Raw genomic sequence first — 22,631 nt, forward strand, 5'->3', positions numbered from 1 at the left:
ACTTGGGGAGCTTTTAGAAAACAACAGAGCATAAGCATAACCAGAAACCAGTGTTGAACAAAACAAAAGCTCTCCTAGTGATTAGTGCAGCCAAGGTTTGGAACCACTGGCCTAATATCTAGCTCATTGGAAAACTCATTATTCAGTCTTTCAATTAAGTATGCATTACTTGACAAATCTAGAGACTAAATCATTCATCTTTCTATCCACCCAACAGTGATGAAGCACAACTGAAAGAAGGGCATTGGATGGATTTTACAAAGTCCTTCCCCATGAGGGACAGGGCAGGCATAGTCTAGCTCGGGGCTCGCCTGGGAAGCATGACAGGCACTGAAGAATTCTGCTGAAAGCGCTGTTTCATCCATGAATGAGAACAGACCAAGTGAATGACAAGGCCTTCTTACTCTGGGAACTGGAATACGGTTCCTGAGGCTGGGCTCCCTTCAGCTCTGGTGGTTCAGGCAGCACCTGTGGCAGGAGGTACAGTCCAAGTGCCCTGGGTAGGGGACAGGGAAAGGGCTCAATTCCTCCATGCAAGGTTAAGCTTCCCTGTAGAGAGGCTCCCTGTTGTGCAAGGTAGACCACAGTCCCAGGAGGGACCATGAGACATAACCAACTTCCATTTTCAATTACACACATACTTGACACAGATGATCAAGAGACCTATTCCTCATGGCTCCCAAAGTGTTAACACCAACAACAATAAGAGGAATCCACTTTGAGTTTGGCCCTTGACACAGATCATTTCATTTAATTCTCACAACAGCCCCGCACACTAAGTACAACCTCCATTTTACATAATAAGAAACTGAGGCTCAGAGGCAAAGACTAATTTATCCAGGGTCACAAAACTGGGATTCAAGGCCAGACTTTCTGACTCCAAAGGCCTGTGCTCCTTCCACTTTCTTAGAGGTGGGGGTGGAGGAAGGAGGGAGGTGAGTTTGAGTTGACCATCTAAGTTAGCTCTATAACGCAAGTCTCTTCCAGGTAGATGGTTACTACTGCTAGGCCAGTGGCAATACAGAGCCACTGATGCTTTTTTAAGCAGGAAAGTGACAATGATGTACTTTGTCATGCCCACCTTCTGAAGGCAGGGGGGTGGAGAGATTACAGGCAGGGATAGTCCTGACGAGGTATTTGAGGGTCTATTCTAGGGGATAGTGAAAGAGGTTGGGTGGGTAGATACAAGAGACCTTTGGAAGAATTGCCAACATTTAGAATGAGTGAAAGTGGAGAAAGGAATCAAAAGTGATTCTGAAGCATCTAGCTTAGGTGACTGGATGGTGATGTCCCCGGCCAACACAGGGCAGGCCATAAAAAACTGAAATTTATATGTGCTGAATATAAAGTGCTTGTGTGGAGGACAGCAAGGATGGTCCCTGGGAAGGTGGGACTGAAAGACGTGGACTAGTCAGGGGCACTTCTGATGTCAGCACAGAGGTGACACCTAAAGCTTCGAGAATGGATGGGATGGACCTAGCAGGAAACTGAACAGGAAGGGGGCTGAGCACGGGCAGAGGCTGTTTGTTCTGACTTTGTTAACCTTACACTGTCTAGAGTATCTAAAGCACACTTTGGTAGTCTGCAGTTTTTCTCAACCTTGAAAAATTCTGTTTTGAAAATAATCAGGATGTTCACATGTACTTGAGTTTCTAACATTTCCCCTATTTGTGAAATGTCTGTAGCCTTATAGCCTTCATCCAGCTTCCCCTAATGTTAACATCTTAGACAACCACCGTATGTTGATCAAAACTAAGAAATTAACTATTACTTATAGATTTTATTCAGATTTCACTAATTGTTTCACTAATGTTCCTTTCCTATTTAAGGATCCAATCCAGAATATAACATTGCATTTGCAGATTAAAAAAAATATATATATATTTAAACACTTGCAAAAGACTTGAGACCCAAACATATGTGCAGAAAAGGAAACCTAGGACACAGTCTCTCAGTTGGGCTATGAGGGTAACAATGTACAGTAATCTAATACAGGGACAGAGGATGTTGGAGTGTGGTTGAATGGGAGGAATCATCTTTTTCAAAGGTATTGCTTAATAATGAATCTCCGAAATAAAGTAAAATAAAAGCGATGTGGCAGGAGGGCTGAGAAATAGAGACAGAGTAAACCTAGTAAGCGGGCTGGAAAATCATTTGAAGATGGGCTTCTGCCACTTCTGTTGGTTTGTACAAATGTTGGTCAGCTGGAGGGTTAGCAGGAGGTAACTGAAATGAACCATAGCAGGGACAAAGGCGGGGTAGCGTATTTTAATGTTTTGCTACTTCAAGTTTTTTCTGCTCTAAAATCCTAAAATTTCTTTAACTGAGAGCATACAGGATATAAGAATTATTTATAAATTTACAAGCCAAATCATACTGGTAATTCCCTTACTACAGTACTACAGTCAGTTATCCAGTCAACACTTACTGAGTGCTGAAAAGAAGCAGGTGTTGTGTTAAATGCTGGAGATGGATATGCCAATGTTACAGCCGATGAGCAAAGAGAAGAGCCAGTTTAAAAAAAAATTTATTGAGATATCATTAACATATAACATATTAGTTTCAGGTGTACAAATAGTGATTCAATAATTGTTTCAGGTCTTACATTCAAGTCTTTATTCTGTTTTGAGTTAATTTGTAAGGTGTAAGATAACGGTCCGGTTTTCCCAACATCATTTGCTGAAGAGACTGTCCTTTCCCCGTTGTATACTCTTGGCTCCTCTGTCGTAAATTAATTGACCCTATATGCCTGGGTTTATTTCTGGGCTTTTCCTTACTTGGCTGGGTCTTTCTTGCTTCCAAACACTGCTCATTATTCTCACAATAACCAACTTTGGGCACAGTCATCTCTAATACTCCTTCCACATTATTCGTATGGCTAAAGTTAGCTATGCATTTATTTCGTGTTTCTACTTGTGTAAATATATTCCATGTATGTTTATTTTCTCTCTCCCTTTAGAAGAGATTCTTAGCCCCTCCAGCAACACCTCATCTACTGTCTCCTCTCTATCACTCTTCAGTGTTTAATACTGTAATTTATATGAGGTCAGTCATAACAGACACAAAGAACTGGAAAATGCCACGTATGCAGAAAAGATAAAGGAACTGAGCTTATTGTGTCTGGAGAAGATGTTGTGTCCAGGAGATTTAGTGGTGGCCATAAAAAACAAAGACTTTTAAGACAGATATTGCTAATCAGCTTTTCTTCTCCCTGGAAGATGGAAATTGTAGCATGAAAGCACTGAAGTCAAATATGAGAATAAATTTCCCAAGAGGTATTAAAATGTGTCCCTTAATGTGATGCTTTTTCATGTAAATGAAGGAAGAAAAATTGTTTGCAGGTATTTACAGCAGGGCACGCTCTTCTGTTTGAAGGAGGGAAGGGCTGAAGGCAGGGCTCAATGACTGAGGCCTTCTCCTGCGGTCAGTTTGTTCCTCTCCTCCACTGCCCGTGTCTCCAAGGCAGACTGAATCTGCAAGACATTCTCTGAATACCTTTTCTAAGCAGACCATGCACAGGGGTAGCACAGGGTAGAAAACGACATAAAAGCCAAGCCCATAAAAGCATGGGCCACAGTGACTTCCCATCTGGGGGACACCAAGGGCTCTTCCCTGCTGAGGCTTAGGTCCTACAAGCTGGCCCATCTGACAGTGGCTCTTTAGAAAATGGGGGAACAAGCAGGGACTCCCAGGGACCAGTTCCTTTAAAACTCTGAGTAATAGAAGGAGCAAGTGGAGAACTTGCTCAGGTAGCATTGAGCTGCCTTCGGCAGATGTGACTAGGAGAGGAGAGGGCTCCGCAAGGGATGCAGAGGTGAATTTGCAGTCACTTCAGGGATTGCTGGGGGAACCCTTCACGTCTGGGAGACAAAGCTTGGCATCCCTTTAAGAGAATCATGTCAGGATTAATTTCACTATTAATGTACTCAATAAAGAATGGATGATTATTTGCATTTTTTGTCAGAAAACACAACTTGTGATCACCATACCTTCCATGAATTTAATGCAAATGAAGTCCAGCCTTATAACCCCTGCAACTTGTCACTATGGTTAAGAACCTAAAACAGTGTACATTTCATTGCAATAAGTAGATGCTAGGTACATAACATGTGACAGGCATTGTGCTGGGCCCTGGAGATTTGGAGAAAAGTTTTTTTAACATCAAAGAATATGCAGACAAATGGGATAAACAGACAAGTAAGCAAACAGTTGTAGTTCACAATGTTGAGTGCTGAGACCTACAGACACACACACAGGGATGGGGGAAGCCAGCAGAGCACCTGGTCAGGAAAGACCTCAGAGAACTGACAAGTCAGAATTAATTTGACCAAGTGAAAGGATGGGAACTGCAGGTCGAGGGAGCAGCATGAGTAAGAGCATAGAGACCAGAGCAAGGACACTGCTCTCATACAGAGACCAGAGCAAGGACACTGCTCGCAGGGAACTGGTTTTCTGGGCAGGTGAGTGAGGTGTAGCAGTGTACATGTTGGGAAGGAGAAACTACAGGGTGTGAGCTTAGAAAGTTAGGACATAGCCAGATATGAGAGGTCTTGAATACCTTGCTAAGAGCTACCCCAGAAGAGATGGGATGCCAAAGAATTGCCTCAAGCAGGAGAATAACATGGTTTGATTTGTGACTTTAAAAAATCATTGACAGCAGAAAGGGATCGGGGAAGAGACTGAAGGGATAGATAATTTTTTTGGTAAACAAGGGGAGAAATGATGGGGGCCCGAACAGAATTTAAATGGTTGCCCTGGGGTTGGAGAGAATGGCCAACCATAAGACAGATTTCTGTAGCAGAAGACACAAGGTCATGATGAATAATAGGAATGATGGCCAGGAAGGAGCTTGGGATTATTCAGTTTTCCAGTTAGGTCCAGCAGGTAAATGGCAGTTCCATTTACTGACATAGCGAATGAGAAAGAAGAGTTGTCTTCGGGGAGAAAGGGTAGCTCAGTTGTCGGGGCAGAGGGTTGGAACTGTCTGTAGAATGTTCACGTGGAGTCGTCTGAGAGTCCAGGTAGGATATTTGTGTGCCCCCAGCCTATAGGTGTTAGTTGAAGCCATGAGAATGAGTGATAGCCCAGGACAGTACATATTAGGGAAACAGGACCCTGGCAAACAGCGCTAGTTAACAAGTGGCTGCAGGAAAAAGACTGAGAAGGAACAGTTTCATAGGGAGGCGAAAAAGCAGAAGAGCCAGCGCCAGAGATGCCAAGGAAGGAGAGAATTTCGAGAATGAAAAAGATGGTCAATGGTATGGAAGGCAGGGGAGAGGTCAAATCATACATGGAAGACTCACGAGTCCTGAACAGCGCCTGCTGGGCTCGGCAAACGGAAGCTCGGAAGCTCGTTAGTCATCTCAGACAGAATGGTTTCAGGGGAGGGAGAGGGAAGCCAGATTGCAGAGGGATGGACTGTGGATTACTCTGTTAAGAAGCTAATTTTAAAGGAAAGGAGAGAAATTGGGCCATAACTAAAGAAGGATGTAGGACTAAGAAAGGATTCTTTTCTTAAAGATGGAAGAGACTTGGGTATATTTATATGCTAAAATGAAGAAACTAGTACAGAAGCAGTACCTATAGATACAAAGGTAGGGATAATTGACAGAGCCTGTGCTTGGAAAGGCCTAGAGGAAATGGATGTGGACCCAGCTGGAAGCTCTTTCAAATACACACGTTTACACACACACACACACACACACACACACACGCACACCCAAACACACCCTGTACTTTCTTAATTGAAGTGCTTCAAGTTTCTACTAAAATGTTATATAAAAGGTAATTACTAATTTCTCCAATGTTCCCTCCAAACTTCAACATATTAGGAACGGAAAGCTATAAACTATCTGAAGGTCCTCTGACTTAGCTGGCCTTTGGTCAACAGGATCCTTGCTGCAGAGGGAGCGCCTTTTGTCTTCTCATCAGGGCTGCTGTGTCTAGGGTGTTCTGTGCACTGTGACCTCGCTGCGCCACAGGCCTAAGCATCACCAGGTCTGACAGCATCTCTCTGGCAGGCCAACCTTGAGGATAGCCCTGCGCACGCCAATGCAAGCTCATCTGGTCGGTCCTGACACCAGAGCCAAAGGACAAGCGTGATAAGAAGAGTCAACTCCACATCTCACTCCCCATCAGGGAAACCACATTGCTGGCAGGCAGCACTATCAAGTTCTCTGACACCAAAGAACACTGGAGAAACCTGCTAACGGTTCACGAACACCAACCAGCACAATCACTTCTAGTGCCATGTTTTCTACTTGATCATCTTTAGAATTGCCTGACACACCAAGAAGGTAACTTAGGCTTCATTTATAGATTGCTCTAAAGAGAAAGGTGAGAAAAGACGAAAATTAAAAAGGAAAAAGGTCATATATGTTCAGAGCCCTTATATTATGCAGCTGATACTGGGAGTTAAAAATGCAGAGATAATTGCCTATATAATCTAAGGCAGTAGTCTTTACAAAAAAGGTTAGAGGTCCTCATGCCATTTTGTACCAGGACACGGAGTTAAATAAACAAGACGCATTTAAGCTGACTAATTTCTGAGGATTTCAACTCAGTTCCCACCAAGCCCTGATGCTCACGAGAGAAAAGGGAGTAGGTCAGGCTCTGAAGTAGGTAGTCTCTTTGCAGGATTTTGATGGATTTAATAACGTCACCATTTCCCTGAAGCTCAGTTCTCAGAGTTACCTAACTAGTATTTAAAAACCCAATGATTAAAATGAAAAAAGAAAAAAAAAAGTTTGTAACGGAAATATCTCAGCACATGTAAGAGACAGACCTTAAAAAAAAGACCCATCACACATATGCACGAAATAAAAGATAACACAACACCAAAGGAAAACTTCCAGTTTTGATTCTAGGTCGTATGGGTCTAAAAGTAAGAATACAGATAGAGGTGCACAAAGAATAATTTAAAAAGGAAAACCATTTATTCATGTAGCAGTACTGTGTGTTCCAAGAATATGTGCTCCGGGGGGGGTAATTTGTGCTGAGTTGAGAGAGCCGTGGTGTCCTGCCTTTGGAGGGCACACGCACCCACACCAAAATCAGCAAAAAGCACTGTGAAGCCTCCCCAGGGAGTGCAATTTGCTGATCTTGAAGCAAGCTGCAAACTCTTCCTAGAACAGTTACATTAGGCTGGATATGGACAGGACTCATATGCCCAGCCATGCTCCCAGCTAATGGAAAAACAATTTTAAATCAAAGGCAGATATTCCGATAGCAACCCATGTGGGAGAAACAAGCTTCAATCATTTCTCTAGATACCTCGTTTTGCTAATCTCATTGGCTGAAAAAGTGACAAGATTGCATCAGATATTATATCTTGGCAGATGGTTTCAGGAAATAAGAGTCTCTTTTACCCGCTCATTCAGAAATTGCGTTTAAGTTTCTTAGCAACAATCTAAAGCCTGGAGTAGAAATACTTGGGAAGTAATTTTGGTAATGATTATTCTGGGGTCTGATTATAGAAGTGCAGATTATATCACAGTTATTATAGATCCTAGCTCAAATTCTTATGGTTTTTTTTAATAGTTCCAAAAATATAACACTTTTCCTGCAATGAGTTTTATTTTTTTGTTGTCTCTTAGAAAATGATTTTAGATAATTTATGTATTTTAATCTCAGAATAAGATAAAATCACTTTTTAACTTTCTGAAAGATTTCTCAGTAAATAAAAAACTATGTGTACATTATAGTAAAATTAATATACAACTTGCCAGAGTTCCTTTTTCAAAGTTTATTAATCTGTTTAGTTTTGAATGACACTGTCTTCCGCAGACAGTGTGCAGCTCCCTTTCAGGGTGCTGATATTGGTATATACATATACAGGATTTGCTGAAGGAGCTCTCTGGACAAAATGAAGGAAGAGGGAGGAGCTATTAGGAGATCAGGAGGAGGTTAGATGACTTAGATGACTTAAACTTTAGATCTAGAAGTCATCCAAGGGAAAAGGAATTCTTGAAGTAGAATGAGAGTGGCTGCTTTCAAAAACTATCAAAATGACACTCTGTGCTTTAGCACTGAGTCCTGATAGATTCAAGCAGCTGATCTGTTGGGACTAAAGCCCCAACTTCAGCTAATGACGCTTTTAATTAGCTAACTTGAAAACTAGCCACAAAGTCTGGCTAATATTAAATCTTACAGAGCACATAAATAGTTATATTCATTTGCTGAATTTAAAGAAGTGTTTTCTATACACTTAAAGTGCTAATAATTACTGGTCTTTAATGAGACTAATTTAGTGATAATATTGTTGCTAAAATGGGCTTACTCTTCTAAAATACAATATTAACCAGAATTTGTCAGCTAATAATTGCACACTTAGATCTCAGATTTTGGTTATAAGATATTCCTCATATGCTGTTCAGAGACACAGCGAGTCAAGTCCGTGTAGACTGTGTTTTAAGAACTAGGCTGCCCTAAGAGATATGCTCTTAATAAGCTAGCCTCCTAAATTAAGTATATTCAGTTCACAACATGTAATCTTTTCTCTAACAGATATCCCTCCATCTAACATGTCTGACTTTTTTCAGGAGTTGGGGGAGAAAAGGACGTTTAACTATGAAATGATCTCTCCCAGCTCACTTATTATCTGTTCGTGCAATCTTTTGTTGGGTACACGGAATATTATCCTTGCTTATTTCTTCCAAGATCGATGGTGTACGTATGCATGTTCACACATCAAAATAGCATTTTCGCTCAGTGATTCATGATGCTTTAGACAAATATTTACTGGCACAAAAAGATGTTCACTACATACTCAGTGAAATGATTGGGTTAAGAGTAGTATGTACAGTATGAAACCATTTTTATGGGGAAAAAATAATCTGCAGAGGAAAAAGTCTGGAAGGATATGCACCAAAGTGGTAGGCTAAAGGATGGCTTTCTTATTCTTGTTTTCTGTGATAAACAGTATTTTTTTGTAATAGGAAAAAAAAAGTTTGACCAAATTAAGTGGGTGGAATCTTGGTAATAGTAGTTTATTCATTTAATCAATTTGTTCAGCAAATACTTATTAGCCCCCACCATATGTCAGGTATGGTTCTAGGCCCTGGGAATATAGCAGTAAGCAAAACAGTCACAAAGCCTGACCTTCTGTAGCTTACACCTAGTGGGAGAGCAGGGCCACTGCATATGGCTGCACAGGTTGAGCACAGCACAACTTCTATATCCATACATGATGGCCCAAGAGAGGGAGATAGACAAAGTAAAATACCATGTTATATGGTAATAAGCAGAAAAAGAAGACAGGAAGTGTGTGTGGAGGGACGCTGGTTGCAATTTTAAATAGAGTGGTCAAAGATGCTTCATTAGGGTGAACTGCATTAAGACCTAAAGGGGATGAGGAAGCAAGCTATGCAGTTATCTGGGGAAAGAACAAACAAGTATAGAAACTCACATAGGAGCCTGCTCGGTGTGCTCAAGGACGAAAAAAAAAGGCCAGAGTGAATGGGGAGAAATTAGTGGGAGATGAGGGCAGAGAGGTAATGGGGTTACGAGACTGTATATAGCCTTAGCTTTTACTTGGAGTGAGAGGTGAAGCTATTAGGTAGTTTGGATTGGGGTGACATCATCAAATCTTCACAGTAACTCTAGCCGTCGTTTTAAGAACACACTGAAGGGGAGATCAGTTACCGCAATAATCCAGGGGAAAGATGACAGTGGCTTGACCTGGGTGGCAGTAGTGGAAGTGGTGGTGAGTGGATATATTCTGAAGGTGAAGCTGACAGGATTTGCTGGTGGACTGGATATGGAATGGGAGAGAAAGGTCTGGCCTGAACAAACTGGATGGATGGAGGTGCCATTAAGCCAGATGGTAAAGTCTGCAGCAGGAGCAGTTTGCAACAGGATTGGGGTGGGGATATTAGCTCAGTTTTGAACATATTAAGTTTGAGATGCTAGTAGATGTCCAAAGGACATTTCAATCTTTGGACTTAGCCTCCCCTCCAGTGAACTCACTAGAAAGACAGGAAGGAGTGGGAAGAGAATCTTAGTAAATCAGGTTACATTTACAGAGATTGGTCTAAGAGCTGAGCGAGCTGCTAAATTCTGCTGGAAGGAAGAGGAGGCAACAAGAGTCTGACAGAATACACACACACATTCATTTTTTTATGGTACTCACCAGGATAAATAATGTTAATAAAAATGGCAATCTTTATGATAGAAATTTCTCACCATTCAGTAAAGGTGACATTTCAGTGAGAACACTGGATATAATTTCAAATAAAATGTGAGACCAAAGAAAAAGGTAGCTTAGAAGGTAGAAGAATCACCTGTGTTATTCTCTTGAGACTCCCAAGTCAAGCTGTGAAATTGCTCCAGAATGGTCTAAGCCAAGGACTAAACTTAAACAAGTAGGACCAAATGCTCCCCAAGAAGCGACACAGTTCTGCTCTAAGCAACTGGGAGAACAGGCATAACATTGCCTGTTGGCCCCAACTAGTGTTGGAAAGAAACTGATTTTAAATTTGTGTCATAATAGGAACTTTGGAATCACCATCACCCGAGTCCCCAGTCACGTTTTGATGGTAGAGTATGGGAAACTCGCAAGCATCCACATTAATTTCTAGAATGTCTTTCCCTGGACTAGATGATGTCACTTCAGCATGCAGAAGAGAAAATATGACTTAAGTCAGGATTTCTGAAAAGCTAATCCAAACAGCTGGTGTCAGTCTGGTGATGTTTGTAGCAGTCCAAGGTAAAATGCGGAAAAAAAAGGACAGTAGAATGAATTTAAAATCTATTTGGTTTTAAAAAGCTGTTTGATTTCTGAGACTGTTTGCCTATTTTTTTTAGTGTCACTGTGTTCTTTTATGAAATGATGGTGGGAAATGGGTGGTACTGTTTAAGTCTGTTTTGGCTAAAGACAGATGTAAGACAATCATATAGATATCTCCACATTTTTGTTTTAAATTTACAGGTCTGTGAATAGAAAGGCCTGGTAAACACTGACCTAGAGAAAGCGCCGCACTGGTCAGCGCTAAGCCAGCTGTCATGCCTTGCTCTCCAGGGCTGACTGAGCTGGCAGTGAGCACAGGAGTGCCCGTGTCAGCAATCCCACCTCCCCACTCAGGGGCTTCACTGTCTGCCACCTCCTTCCCTGCCCTCACCCTCTCCTAGAGGACTTCAATCAAGGCTTCAGGAGAATTAACAGCTGTTCCTTGTAAGAGTCTATAGACCTCTGGACGTCACCATCAACAGCAAATGCAAAGGAAGGAAAGCAGCAGCGATCTGAACACCAGAAAACCTGGTTCCCAGGGTGGACTCTGCTGCCTACCAGCTTTGTCACCTCAGGCAAGTCACATAGCATCTCAGAGTCACAGTTCTTCCTCTTCTTCCTAAATACCATCTGTCCTACCCATCTAAAAGGGCTGTTGTAAAGAAAAAATAATATATTTATGGGAAAATACGTTTTAATTGACAAAAGTCATAATTATCTCACATGGCTCCAGGTACAATCATAAATAAGTGAAATGGGCTGGGGATAACAAAAAGTGGACAGCAATGTATTATAGACCAAATGACAGTGGGTCTGGGGCGACAACAGGAGCAGTAGAGACTATGGCAAAGTGGAGAGTCCAGTATCTAAAGTTGATTGCTGCTATCCAGGAATGAGGGAAGACCTGTGTAATCAGAACTTATGATTTCCTAAGAGAAACCAGAGAGCTTCATTTTGTGTGTGCAAGAAAACTGATTATTTAAATCTTAGCAACTATTTCACAACTTTAAAACCTGGTGGGGGCCATCCCTGAAAGGCCAAACCAAGCATACCTGTGGCCAAACCTGGCTCTGAGGTGCCGTTTGTGACTTCTGATTTACACACACATCCTGCTGTTCCTGTGTTCAGCGGGATACAGAGAGCCAAAGCCCTACCAGCTCTTCTTAGGGTCCCTCTCAAAGACTTCCCTAATGGCTGCTGATCCGGATGTGTCCTGACAGGACTAAGATTTTCCACAGAGTTCTTCATGCACCTTCACGTGTGGACATTGTAAATAATTCTTTTCAGGAAAAATTAACTCGGCCTTGAACCAGTCCAGCAGGGTCGCCATCTGGGAGTCCTCAGGAACAGTGAACTGTCAGCACTGTAAACATTTTAGCCTTCATGGAAGACACTGACTTTTTCTAAATTAATCACCCCTGCCAGTCAAGATTTGCAGTATAGGTTCAAGAACAAGGCATTCATTTAACAACAATAACAAAAACAGTGAGGATGAAAACCTGACGGTCATAACAAAAGGCTTAAAAGCAAACTGTGACTTCCCTAATAAGGCGACGACCAAAGTTGGCTCCCTGGCGGTCGAGCACCAATACGATTAATCAGTCTGTTTTCAGTTTTCTCACGACAGCAACATTAACAGTTTGCTTTATTCTGTTTAGATGTTGCTGACAGGTCTTCAGCATGTTGGGCCTACTTGCTGGAGATGAATGGCTGCTCTTGCACTGAGGTAAAAGGCCAGGCCGGGCGAGTGTCTTCAAAGACTAGAGGAGACTGGGTTCTCTCGCTCCTTTTGTTCCCCCCTTGCCCATCTACTCTTCCGTCTTCTAATTTCTATCAAGGATATGAACAATTAGGAGTGTCCAGGGGGTTCTTCTTACTGTATAAATTCCTCACTTTAGATGCTGTATCCCCACGTGAAACAAAGGGAACCTTGGATAAGCTCATCTCTAAACGCACTGTTGGCTAATTTTCTTTTTAAAAACTCAGATTTCATATAAAAGTGAAAGATAGGTAAGAGATGGCCCCTGGTGACAGGAATTTTAGCATATTAGGTGGGCAATAGTTCCTGTATCTTTGGTCATTTTTTTAGACACTGAAGAAGGTAAAATTGGTATTAAGTGTGGCCCAGCTGCAGGAAGTACAGATATCTCAGAAAACCTCTTAGACATATTTCACTAAATTGTTATATTTCAAAATAAATCAAAAAGACTTGAAGTACCTCAAGAAGACCAGCACCCTATAACCCACCTACCTCCCCAAAAAGCTGCTTGTTACTAGTATACTTTTCTCTGTGCCAGGTTGGAGAGAAATGGTAAGCCCAAACATTATTTTATCAGCATATAAGTATAGAGAAACTAACATAACAAAAAATTTTAAAAAATCAATGTACCCCCTCCCGGGTTCTGCAGAAATCTTTGTCTCATTCTTTGTTCTTGGGGAGCCTCCTGCTCCACCCACCTTTATGCAACAACTGCATGGATAAGCATGCACTACATAGCTAGGAATTGCAGCCTTGGGCCTGGCTAGCTCTCCAACCTACTTCTCACTCACTCCTCTCCTGACATAATAGCGAGAAGAGGGGATTGGTTCCAACAGACAGGGCATCAGGGGTGGCTTTTAAGTGGAACCTTTTAACAAAGACTTTTAAAGCCAGAAACAAGAACATTCTAGGATGAGAAGCCAGTACTACTACTACCACTAATAGTACTTACTGAGTGCCTACTAAGCACTAGTGTAAGCACTTCAGTTGTAAAAACCCATTTAATTCCCACAGCAGAATGCATTGAGGGAGGAGTTAAATAGTTACTGTGTTGGAAATGCAAGATAGTTGAGCGAATAGAGCATTATGCTGGACTAGATTTGGGCAGATCCTGAATTCCATACTTGTACTTTAATCATTTGTCTGATGCGAAGGTTCGATTGGAGAGGGAAGAAACTGAAGTTATATAAACTAGTTAGGACACTGCAATAGTCCAGAGACTCTGAACCAGGGTGGTGCACTAGGAGGGAAAAGGAGAGGAAAGATTTGAGAGTTACCACAGAAACAGAACCAACTAAATGTTTTTTTTTTTTTTTTTGAGGAAGATTGGCCCTGCACTAACATCCGTTGCCAATCTTCCTCTTTTTTTGTTTTTCTTTTTTCTCCTCAAAGCACCAGTACATAGTTGTGTATCGTAGTTGTCGAGTTGTAGTTCTTCTATGTGGGACACCACCTCAGCATGGCTGGATGAGTGGTGAGTGGGTCTGTGCCTAGGATCTGAACCTGTGAGCCCCGGGCCACTGAAGCGGAACGCACGAACTTAACCGCTATGCCACTGGGCCGGCCCCTAAATCTTTTTTGACTGATTCAATTTTTTTTTGTTCATTTGCTCAACAACTATTTTTGAGGGTGTTGTAGGTCAGACACTGTGCTAAGTGACACAGAGAGAAATAAGGAAAAGAAGAATTTGAAGACAACTGCTTCTTTATTTTATTTATTTTATTTATTTATTTATTTATTTATTTTTAAAGATTTTATTTATTTATTTTTTCCCCCCAAAGCCCCAGTAGATAGCTGTGTGTCATAGTTGCACATCCTTCTAGTTGCTGTATGTGGGACGCGGCCTCAGCATGGCCAGAGAAGCAGCGCGTCGGTGCGAGCCCGGGATCCGAACCCGGGTCGCCAGCAGTGGAGCGCGCTCACTTAACCACTAAGCCACGGGGCCGGCCGACAACTGCTTCTTTAAACTTGGCTCCTAGTTATTGCTCAGTGGTCTAAGTGGCACTGTAATGGGCATCCCTCTGTCTGTCCTTACACTTGTCCCTCCTCCTCCTTCCTTCTGTCCATGGAACACTTACTGAGCACCCACACACTTACTGAGCCAGGTACTGCAATACACCGTAGTCATGAACAAGTCCAGGAAAGACAGAGAAGGGGAAGGAGAAGAGACTAATATCTTGGTCCTCACAGCCTTGGAGTGCCTTCCCTCCACACCCTCCACTCTTTTCCTGGTGGTCTGGCCACAAGGCGCAGTACTGGGTGGTAAACCACCAGAGGAACAGCGTGGTCTTCTTAGTCGTCCATGTGAAGAGAGGACCTCCTACTGAACTCCTAAATGTGTGCCCCAATTCGGCATATTTAACCAAAGCAAAACATTATACCAGAAAGGTATCTAACCTGATTCCCATGTGTAGATTTTAATATCGTCTAAAAATATAGGCACGAGAAAAACAAGCTCTGATCAAAGCCAAAAGGTACTGAAAATAATAGAACAAACATTTTTTGAACATTAAAAATCTTGTATCTAGTTTAGTTGGTAAATTAGTTTGAGACATATAATTCTATTGCCTTCCAGGGAAAGCCCTGATCTCTTAAAATTAAGATTTGCCTAGACTTTATAAGAATAAATCCTGACTACTTTCTACTGCTTTCTGAAAAACAATTAGGTAATAGAATGACTACCACTGAGAAATATTTTGCTTTATGGCAGCTACCCGTTCATTATTATTTTATGAGAGCTTGTCTAGATATTATGTATCTTGCACTATCTACATTTAGTTCTTTTTAAAATGTTTTCTTCAGATGCCTGGGGTTATGTCAGTTTCAGGATATAATTGCATCTCAAATAGCAAACTATATCACTTTAATACTTTCCAAAGGTTCTTATGCATATAGGCTTACCTCCAAAAACCATGAGTAACGTATGCTTTTGGTCACTTCTATTAAAACAAAGAAATTAAAAGGTATTTTTAGGGACTTATGAAAACCATCAACAATTATTTCAAGTATAAGCTAGTTGATAGATGCCAAGGTTAAGAATTTAATGCCAATAAAATCTAACTGTAAAAGAAGGAATTTGATGAGAGCAGGCATATTTTAAATTCAATTTTATTTTGAGGATCTGAGCCTGGTATGGACTTGTGTGTTCTACGAACTCTAAGATAACTAAGCTATGGAAAAAGCAGCCTGCACCACTGGTAACACGAAAAGGAGAAATCCTGGGCCTGCTGCACTGTAATCCTAGCTCTACCACCTACCTCATTTACCAAGTTTGTTTCTGTATGGAAAATAAGAGGTGAATAGCCACCTACTTATTTCCCATTGAAAAATGTTTTTAAGCTATGAAATATCAAACATGCTTATTTTTACTGATGATAAATAGGAACTGAAATTGGGAAAAGTGTAAAACACTACATAAGTGATAGATGAAGACACTCAGATAGTTATTATCTCAAGTTAACCTATAGGTAAGAGAAGTCTTCACTCTCCTGGGACCTCAATCCATCGGTTAAAAGCCTTCTGTTACGCTGAGATATTATTTTGATTTTGCTTGGCTCAACCAGATAGAGGACCTCAGAGGAACAAGTAAAAGATGAGCCCAGAGGGGGAGCCACATAATCCGGGCCAGACTGCTGGAGAGGCCCTGGGAGAGCATCTACCCGCAGGAAAGGCAACAACCCAAGGCATCTGATGCTGGCGACTCACCTGCGGCGCAGATCCTCCGCCACCGCTGCCCGGCAGCCGAACAGATAGGCTCGAAGCGACGTCAGCCGCTGTCGCAGCCGCGCCACGGTGGCCAGCGGCTCGGCGTGCTGGTACAGCAGGGGGTTCTCCTGCTGGATGTCGATCAGGGGCTCCTCGTACACGTACTCCAGAAACTCCTTGGCCTGCTTAGACACCTGTGAAACAGACTTCTTCAATCAGTTCTGGCAAATCTTCCCGCTTTCTGCACTCCTCCAACCAGGAACATAGTTAAACATCAAAGTAATATTATCTTCTGAACACAGCCAAATGAAAAAGCCTACAATTTAACTAAATATAAATTTTGGCTTCTGTTTATTTCTCCCAGAAACTCAACTGGCAAAAGTAACCTCGGCATCAAAAGGAACTCATTAATTCTGCACCTTGATTCTGTGATTACACACATCTGCATATGTGATAAAATGACACAGAACTATGCAGACCCGGTATACCAATGTCAATTTCCTGCCTTTTTTTCTATATTGTACTATAGTTATTTAAGATGTAACCAATGGTAGAAACTGGGTGAAAGGTATATAGCACCTCTCTGTATTATCTACGTCACTTTCTGTGAATCTATAATTATTTCAAAATAAAAAGTAAAAAAAAAAAAAGTTCATTAAGTCTCTCTTAACATAATGCTGATTTTAAAAACTACACATATATGTCTATATATTCTATAACACTTTTTTTTTTTTTTGGTGAGGAAGATTTGCCCTGAGCTAACATCTCTTGCCAATCTTCTTCTTTTTTTGCTTGAGGAGGTTAGCCCCAAGCTAACATCTGTGCCCATCTTTCCTCTATTTTGTATGTGGGTTGCCACCTCAGTATGGCTGACAAGTGGTGTAGGTCCGTGCCTGGGATCCAAACCAGCAAACCTGGGCTGCCGAAGCAGAGTGCGCCAAACTCAACCACTATGCCACGGGGCTGGCCCCTATAACAGTTTTTATAAGTAGCCACTTTAAAAAAAATAGGTAAACCATGCACATATAACAAAATTCAAAAGGAATAAAAGGATATCTCCAAAAAAAGGAAAAATTTGCGGAGAAAACAGGCTCTCACACACCTTTCAGAGAGCAGAAAGGAGCTGCTCTCGTGAGAACCACCTGGAGCTCTGGCTGACTCGGGCCAACATACCCACCAAGTCTGTACCCACATCTGGTAGTGAACCAGCAGACTGTGAAAGCTGGCTTTAAACTGTCCTTGTCCTCAGCAGAAACAAACAGTGGGAACACCACACAGCCGAGACACAGAAGGAGGAGCCTGAAGAATGCACACATGCGGTGATTGTCAGGAGTCTTGACGCACAGGTCACTGATGCAGAGATGAGGACTGGCTAATGATGCACAGGGCTGGTTCAGTTTCTATTCACGGAAGATGGTAAAACCTCTCCACAAAGTTTCCACCAAAACCTCTCTAGTACTAGGAGTAAGGCTAGTAATTCAACATAAAAAACAAAACAAACAGCTTTGTTTATTAAAAAGAAAGTTGAAAATCCACTGTTTAACACTCCAGGCTAGAAGCTTACTAATGAAGATAAATAGGATACCCTCAAGAGACTCACTGTTTAGTATAATAGGCAAATATTTAAAACAAGAAACACATGTAGTACGCAGACTGTCATCCACCACAAGAGAAATGTGGATGAAGTCCATTGGTAGCTCAAAGGAGAGAGAAATCAACTGTCCTGGGGGGAAGGAAGTGTCACCCGGGTGACACTCGCTCGAGGTCTAGAAAAAGAAATAGAAATTCACTTGGTGGACAAGGATGGGACAGACGAGAGTACAACAAGCAGACACAGCCCTGAAAACTCATCAATATGTACATGTGATAACTAAATGTATGGCTATTGTATGTTGGTTAAAAACATATTTATGAAATTCAATTATTATTTTATTGTAAAACTCATACAAAAGTTTATGTTTCTTATAGAAATGCAAAAAATATACCAATGTGTTTCTCTAATAAAAGTCTCATCTTTTTCCTTATAAGCAATTATTTTTGAGGTACCTATTGTGTTATGTGATCCTTTGGGGTCCTGCAGTTAGAGAGTTAAAGAGTTGGGAAGTTTACAGTCTCTGCAAATCCAGCTCACAAAGAGGTACCTAGAATTACCCAAAACCTTTGACTCTTTTTCCAGGCTGGAAATAACAGTTGTCAGGGCTAAAGAATGCCTCATTTTGAGGCACAGAGATGCAGGTATATGGTGGACACTGTAGCACACATTAGGCATTCAAAGGAGAATAAAACCGGGATGGTCCTGTCCTCACGTAGCTCGCGGCTCAGTGGGGAAAGGCAGAATTGGGTTCAAATATTTTATTTATCATGGTTAAATATTTGCTATATTTAAATATCTTAAATGAGGAAAAAATGGATGGTGTTCTGGGAAACGAAGTACAATCCACTTGAAACTATTGCTGAAAAATGATGTATTGTACAATTCCATTAGTCTTCCTGGCTCTATTGAGCAGTGTTTATACTGAGTCAGGGCCCTGCTGAATTAGGTCAACAATGCCACCTTTTAGTAGGTGGACAGAAGGACAAAGGGCACTGGCCAGTCTCCCAGGCCTTCAAAGGCTTCTCTCTTCAGGTGGTAGTTAAGCCCGAAAGGGAAAAAACAGTCTTTTACAGAGACAGTAAAAGCAGCGAGAGACAAATGGGACATCAGCTACTGACATCAGCATTCATAAACTGAAATTACTAAAAAGAGAAACAGAGCTGGTTTCAATAACGTCTAAGGCACTGCTTCACAAAATTATTAACTAGTGTTAAGAATAGAGAGCACATGGTGACCGTGGCTGCCTGAGTACGTGAACAAATCTCTGCCACGTTGAGCCATTTTTGGCAGCAAGGCTGAGCAAATGCTCGTTTTTTGAGAATCAACCACTTACACTGGTGAGGGAATTTTTGAGAGAACTCAAAATTAGGCATGAAGTGCTATTTTTGCAAAATAGAGCACTGCATCCCCACTGATTTCCTAAGTTCTAAACAACCCTCCGTACTCGTATGGGCACTCCACTTTCAAACTCAACCATAATTAAAAAGCTTTTTAAATGCTCTCTAAAAAAGAAAATTTTAAATATATAGTTACTTAGGGAAGGAAGCCAATGATATTCTTAGGTGATAAAGTTTATGTAAGAGAAAGTTTCTTTCTTGTTAATATAAATATTACATGAGTTCTATGTGAATGCTGAACATATTCCACTGGAGAGCTAAGAGCTACTGTCCTACTTCTTGCCTACCAAATTATGAAAACAGGAAAAGCCTGAGTGCTGCTTCTGATGTGTATGAAAACTCAGCTCACAGGTGCAGACAGATGAGCCCAATACCTATCCTTCTTTAAAAATGAATGGTTTTGGTTGGCATTCTTTTCTGTGATCCCACTCCATTCACATTAGAAATAATTTTCACAAGGTCAATAGTTCATTTTTCAAACCTATTGACTTATTAGTATTTTACTAAATAATACTTAATGTTTATTAATAATATTAATATTATTAATATAAACTAGACTCTTTTCACAGCTCTTTTACCTTATAAACAGAATAGCTGAAGCTATAAGAACTCAACTCTGTGACTGTGACTTTGTGTCAGTTTGTGAACTGTCCTCTCTTCACAGCCCTGCAGTTACATGATTCGAGAAAGCTACGAAGGAGGAAGTCCAGGTGGAAACAGATGTCCCCACCTTGCATTCACAAGGTGTTAGAGAAAACAGCACGATCAGGTTATAATTAGCTACAAACTAACAATGACCAAATCTGCTACATACACATATGTATTTATAAATAAACATATTTATCATTTGATTTGAACATTAAGCATTGTTGGTATAGATTTGAACATAATATGTCTTTTGTTATGCTGATGGCAACTACCTCTTAAAAACACAGTTCTGGAACGTTGTTCAGGTGTATGTAATTCTGCAAGAAAGGTTCTGGAACGGTGTGTACCACCTCACAAAAACAGCTGTGGGTAATAAAGCAAAGTGGCAAAGGGGATGTTGAACCAGGGACGGCAACTTGGAGATGATGTGGTGGTGGTGGTGAGGACTTTACTTTTTGTTAAAGGAGGAAAAGGTACTAGAATAACACAAATGAGAACATAATCTTAGAATAACAAGGACTGGTACAGATAATCTAGTTCAGTTTTTCTCAGCCTGTGTTCCAAGGAATACTAGTCCTACAAAAAAGACATTCTGAGGTCCAGAAAGAAATATGCCACATACCACATTCTTCTCTTGGTGATTCAAAGTGCAGCACGTTAGCATATTAAAGCTTGGGGACATCTTGTACTAAAGAAAATCTGCTTAACCCAGCCACTTCCTATACCTATTTGAAGGCAGCTGTTTAATGTTGTGCAGGCTGCATGGGGGCAGTGGTGGGAGATGAATACAACCTGGACCGTTCACCAACAGGGGGAAGGCGCATCTTTCTCCAACTTGCTCCATCCTCCTGCCAAGCTGTGATCTCCCAGGGCTGCGTTTTCTTGGGGGCGGTGAGGTGGGGGATGGGGGCATAGGGGGGTGCTTTCCCAATTATAAAGCCGGCCCAGCTCTGGCCTTCCTATGGAACCCTCTTTTTGAGTAATACCTATTAACATGCACAGAACTTGTTAATGTTCCAAGGAATATACTTTGAGAAACAATGAATTAATCCATTACCTACGTTTAACAGAAAAGAAAATTGAGTCAGAGAGCTTATGTGACTCATCTGTGGTCATTTTGTGGCAGAACTAGAGCCAAAACTCAGATCTCTGGATACTCTGCCCTGTGCTTTTTAGCACTGTTTACATTCACAGTTCTTTTCATTTTTTACTAACTCTATCATAAATTATCTGCTCATCACTCTTTAAGAGAGGTGGTCCCTTCCCCCGTTCTGTCCTTCCCTCCTCCCCAATCAAATAGAGAGCAAGTGGGCTACGATGCAGACTAAGTGATAATGTAATTAGACAGTATGCTATATGTAGGTTCCCATTCGGTTTTAACTCTAAAACAAAAACTAAAGCCCAGTAACATTTTGTTTATCTAGAAGTCACCTGTTCATGTATCTGTTTACTGTCTTTCGCCCTCCACTGGAATAAGAACACTCACGAGGCAAAGACTATGTCCCCAGTGCCTAGACAGTGAGCACAGTAAGTATTAATACATACTGTTGAACAAATGAATGGGTACTTCACAGTGCTCTGGCTGTGACTTTGAACCACATGCTCTTATTCAAACGAACTTCTAACAGCTTGGTTGTTTATTTCTAAGTTCACCACATATTTAGAGTTAATAAAGCAGAGAAGGGGTGGACAGCTAGAGGCAGCACAGTGACAATACAGGTGACAGCTGACATCCTGGTACTAAGGGAAGAAAGGCACTTACAGCAAGATGCGAGGTAAAAGGAGAGCACACAACCCCAGCTGAGGCAATCTGGGAATATCCATCCAACTCACAAATGTCAGACCTCCATCTAGGGAGTTCTCTGTAGATGTCTCATTCATGCATGAAAGAATTTATATTAAAAATGACGTATAAAGTCATTCACTGAATCACTGTCTATAATAGCAAAGGTTGGAAAAAACTTAATGTCCACCAAAAAACAGACAGGTTAGATAAATACTGTGTGTGTGTGTGTGTGTGTGTGTGTGTGTAAAATTCATGATGGAACATGGAGTGGCTGTAAAAAAAAAAAAAAAATCCCATGGAAGAGTTTTAAGATCTAAATGGAAATTTCTCCAACAGCAGCATGTACACTATATCGCCTGTTACCATTTTTGTGTAAAAAACACATACATAAAATATTTCTGGAAGGATGCACAAGAAAGGGGTAATTTGGTTACCTGTGGGAAGAAGAAGAAAGTGTGTGGGAAGGGGATTATCCATGTATGTATGCCCTTTTACTTTTCAAATCGTGAAATTTGTGAAAGTATATTATATTCAAAAAAGAAGAAAGAATAAAAGTATAGCAGTGCAAGGCAATTTCTTTATGGAAAAATAGCCTCCTATACCACATTAAACCATGCTGAAGTTAACTATCACAGGACAGAACAATCATATTTATAATTATAATTCTGAAGCATTAAAAAAGGTTAATTTCTGGGACTGGGCCAGTGGTGTAGCAGTTAACTTCTCCGCTCCGCTTTGGCGGCCCAGGGTTCACCGGTTCAGATCCTGGGCAAGGACCTACGCACTGCTTATCAAAGCCATGCTGTAGCGGCGTCCCATATAAAGTAGAGGAAGATGGACACAGATGTTAGCCCAGGGCCAATCTTCCTCAGCAAAAAAGAGGAGGATTGGCAACAGATGTTAGCTCAGGGCTAATCTTCCTCAAAAAAAAAAAGGTTAATTTTTAATACATATTTTGTTAAATAGAATATACGGAGCTAAGTGACAGTTAAAATATATAAAATAATAAAAATAAT

At 41.2% G+C, this 22,631-nt stretch overlaps 1 protein-coding gene across 7 annotated transcripts in view; it reads right to left on the bottom strand.

Annotated features, from left to right (window-relative positions):
* PLEKHM3 (pleckstrin homology domain containing M3) overlaps nt 1-22,631 on the bottom strand; it is a 174,990-nt gene that overhangs the window by 74,066 nt on the left and 78,293 nt on the right. For all 7 annotated transcript variants that reach the window (XR_015553273.1, XR_015553274.1, XM_087435717.1 and 4 more), the window contains one exon: nt 16,191-16,384. Coding sequence is in view for 5 of the 7 variants with exons in the window: in XM_087435717.1 (XP_087291843.1) it covers nt 16,191-16,384 (194 nt within the window). In the remaining 2 variants the exon portion in view is untranslated. The remainder of the gene's footprint in view (nt 1-16,190; nt 16,385-22,631) is intronic.

Source organism: Ceratotherium simum, chromosome 9 (genome assembly GCF_057802395.1).
Source record: "Ceratotherium simum simum isolate JZ-2026a chromosome 9, ASM5780239v1, whole genome shotgun sequence".
NCBI lineage: Eukaryota > Metazoa > Chordata > Mammalia > Perissodactyla > Rhinocerotidae > Ceratotherium > Ceratotherium simum.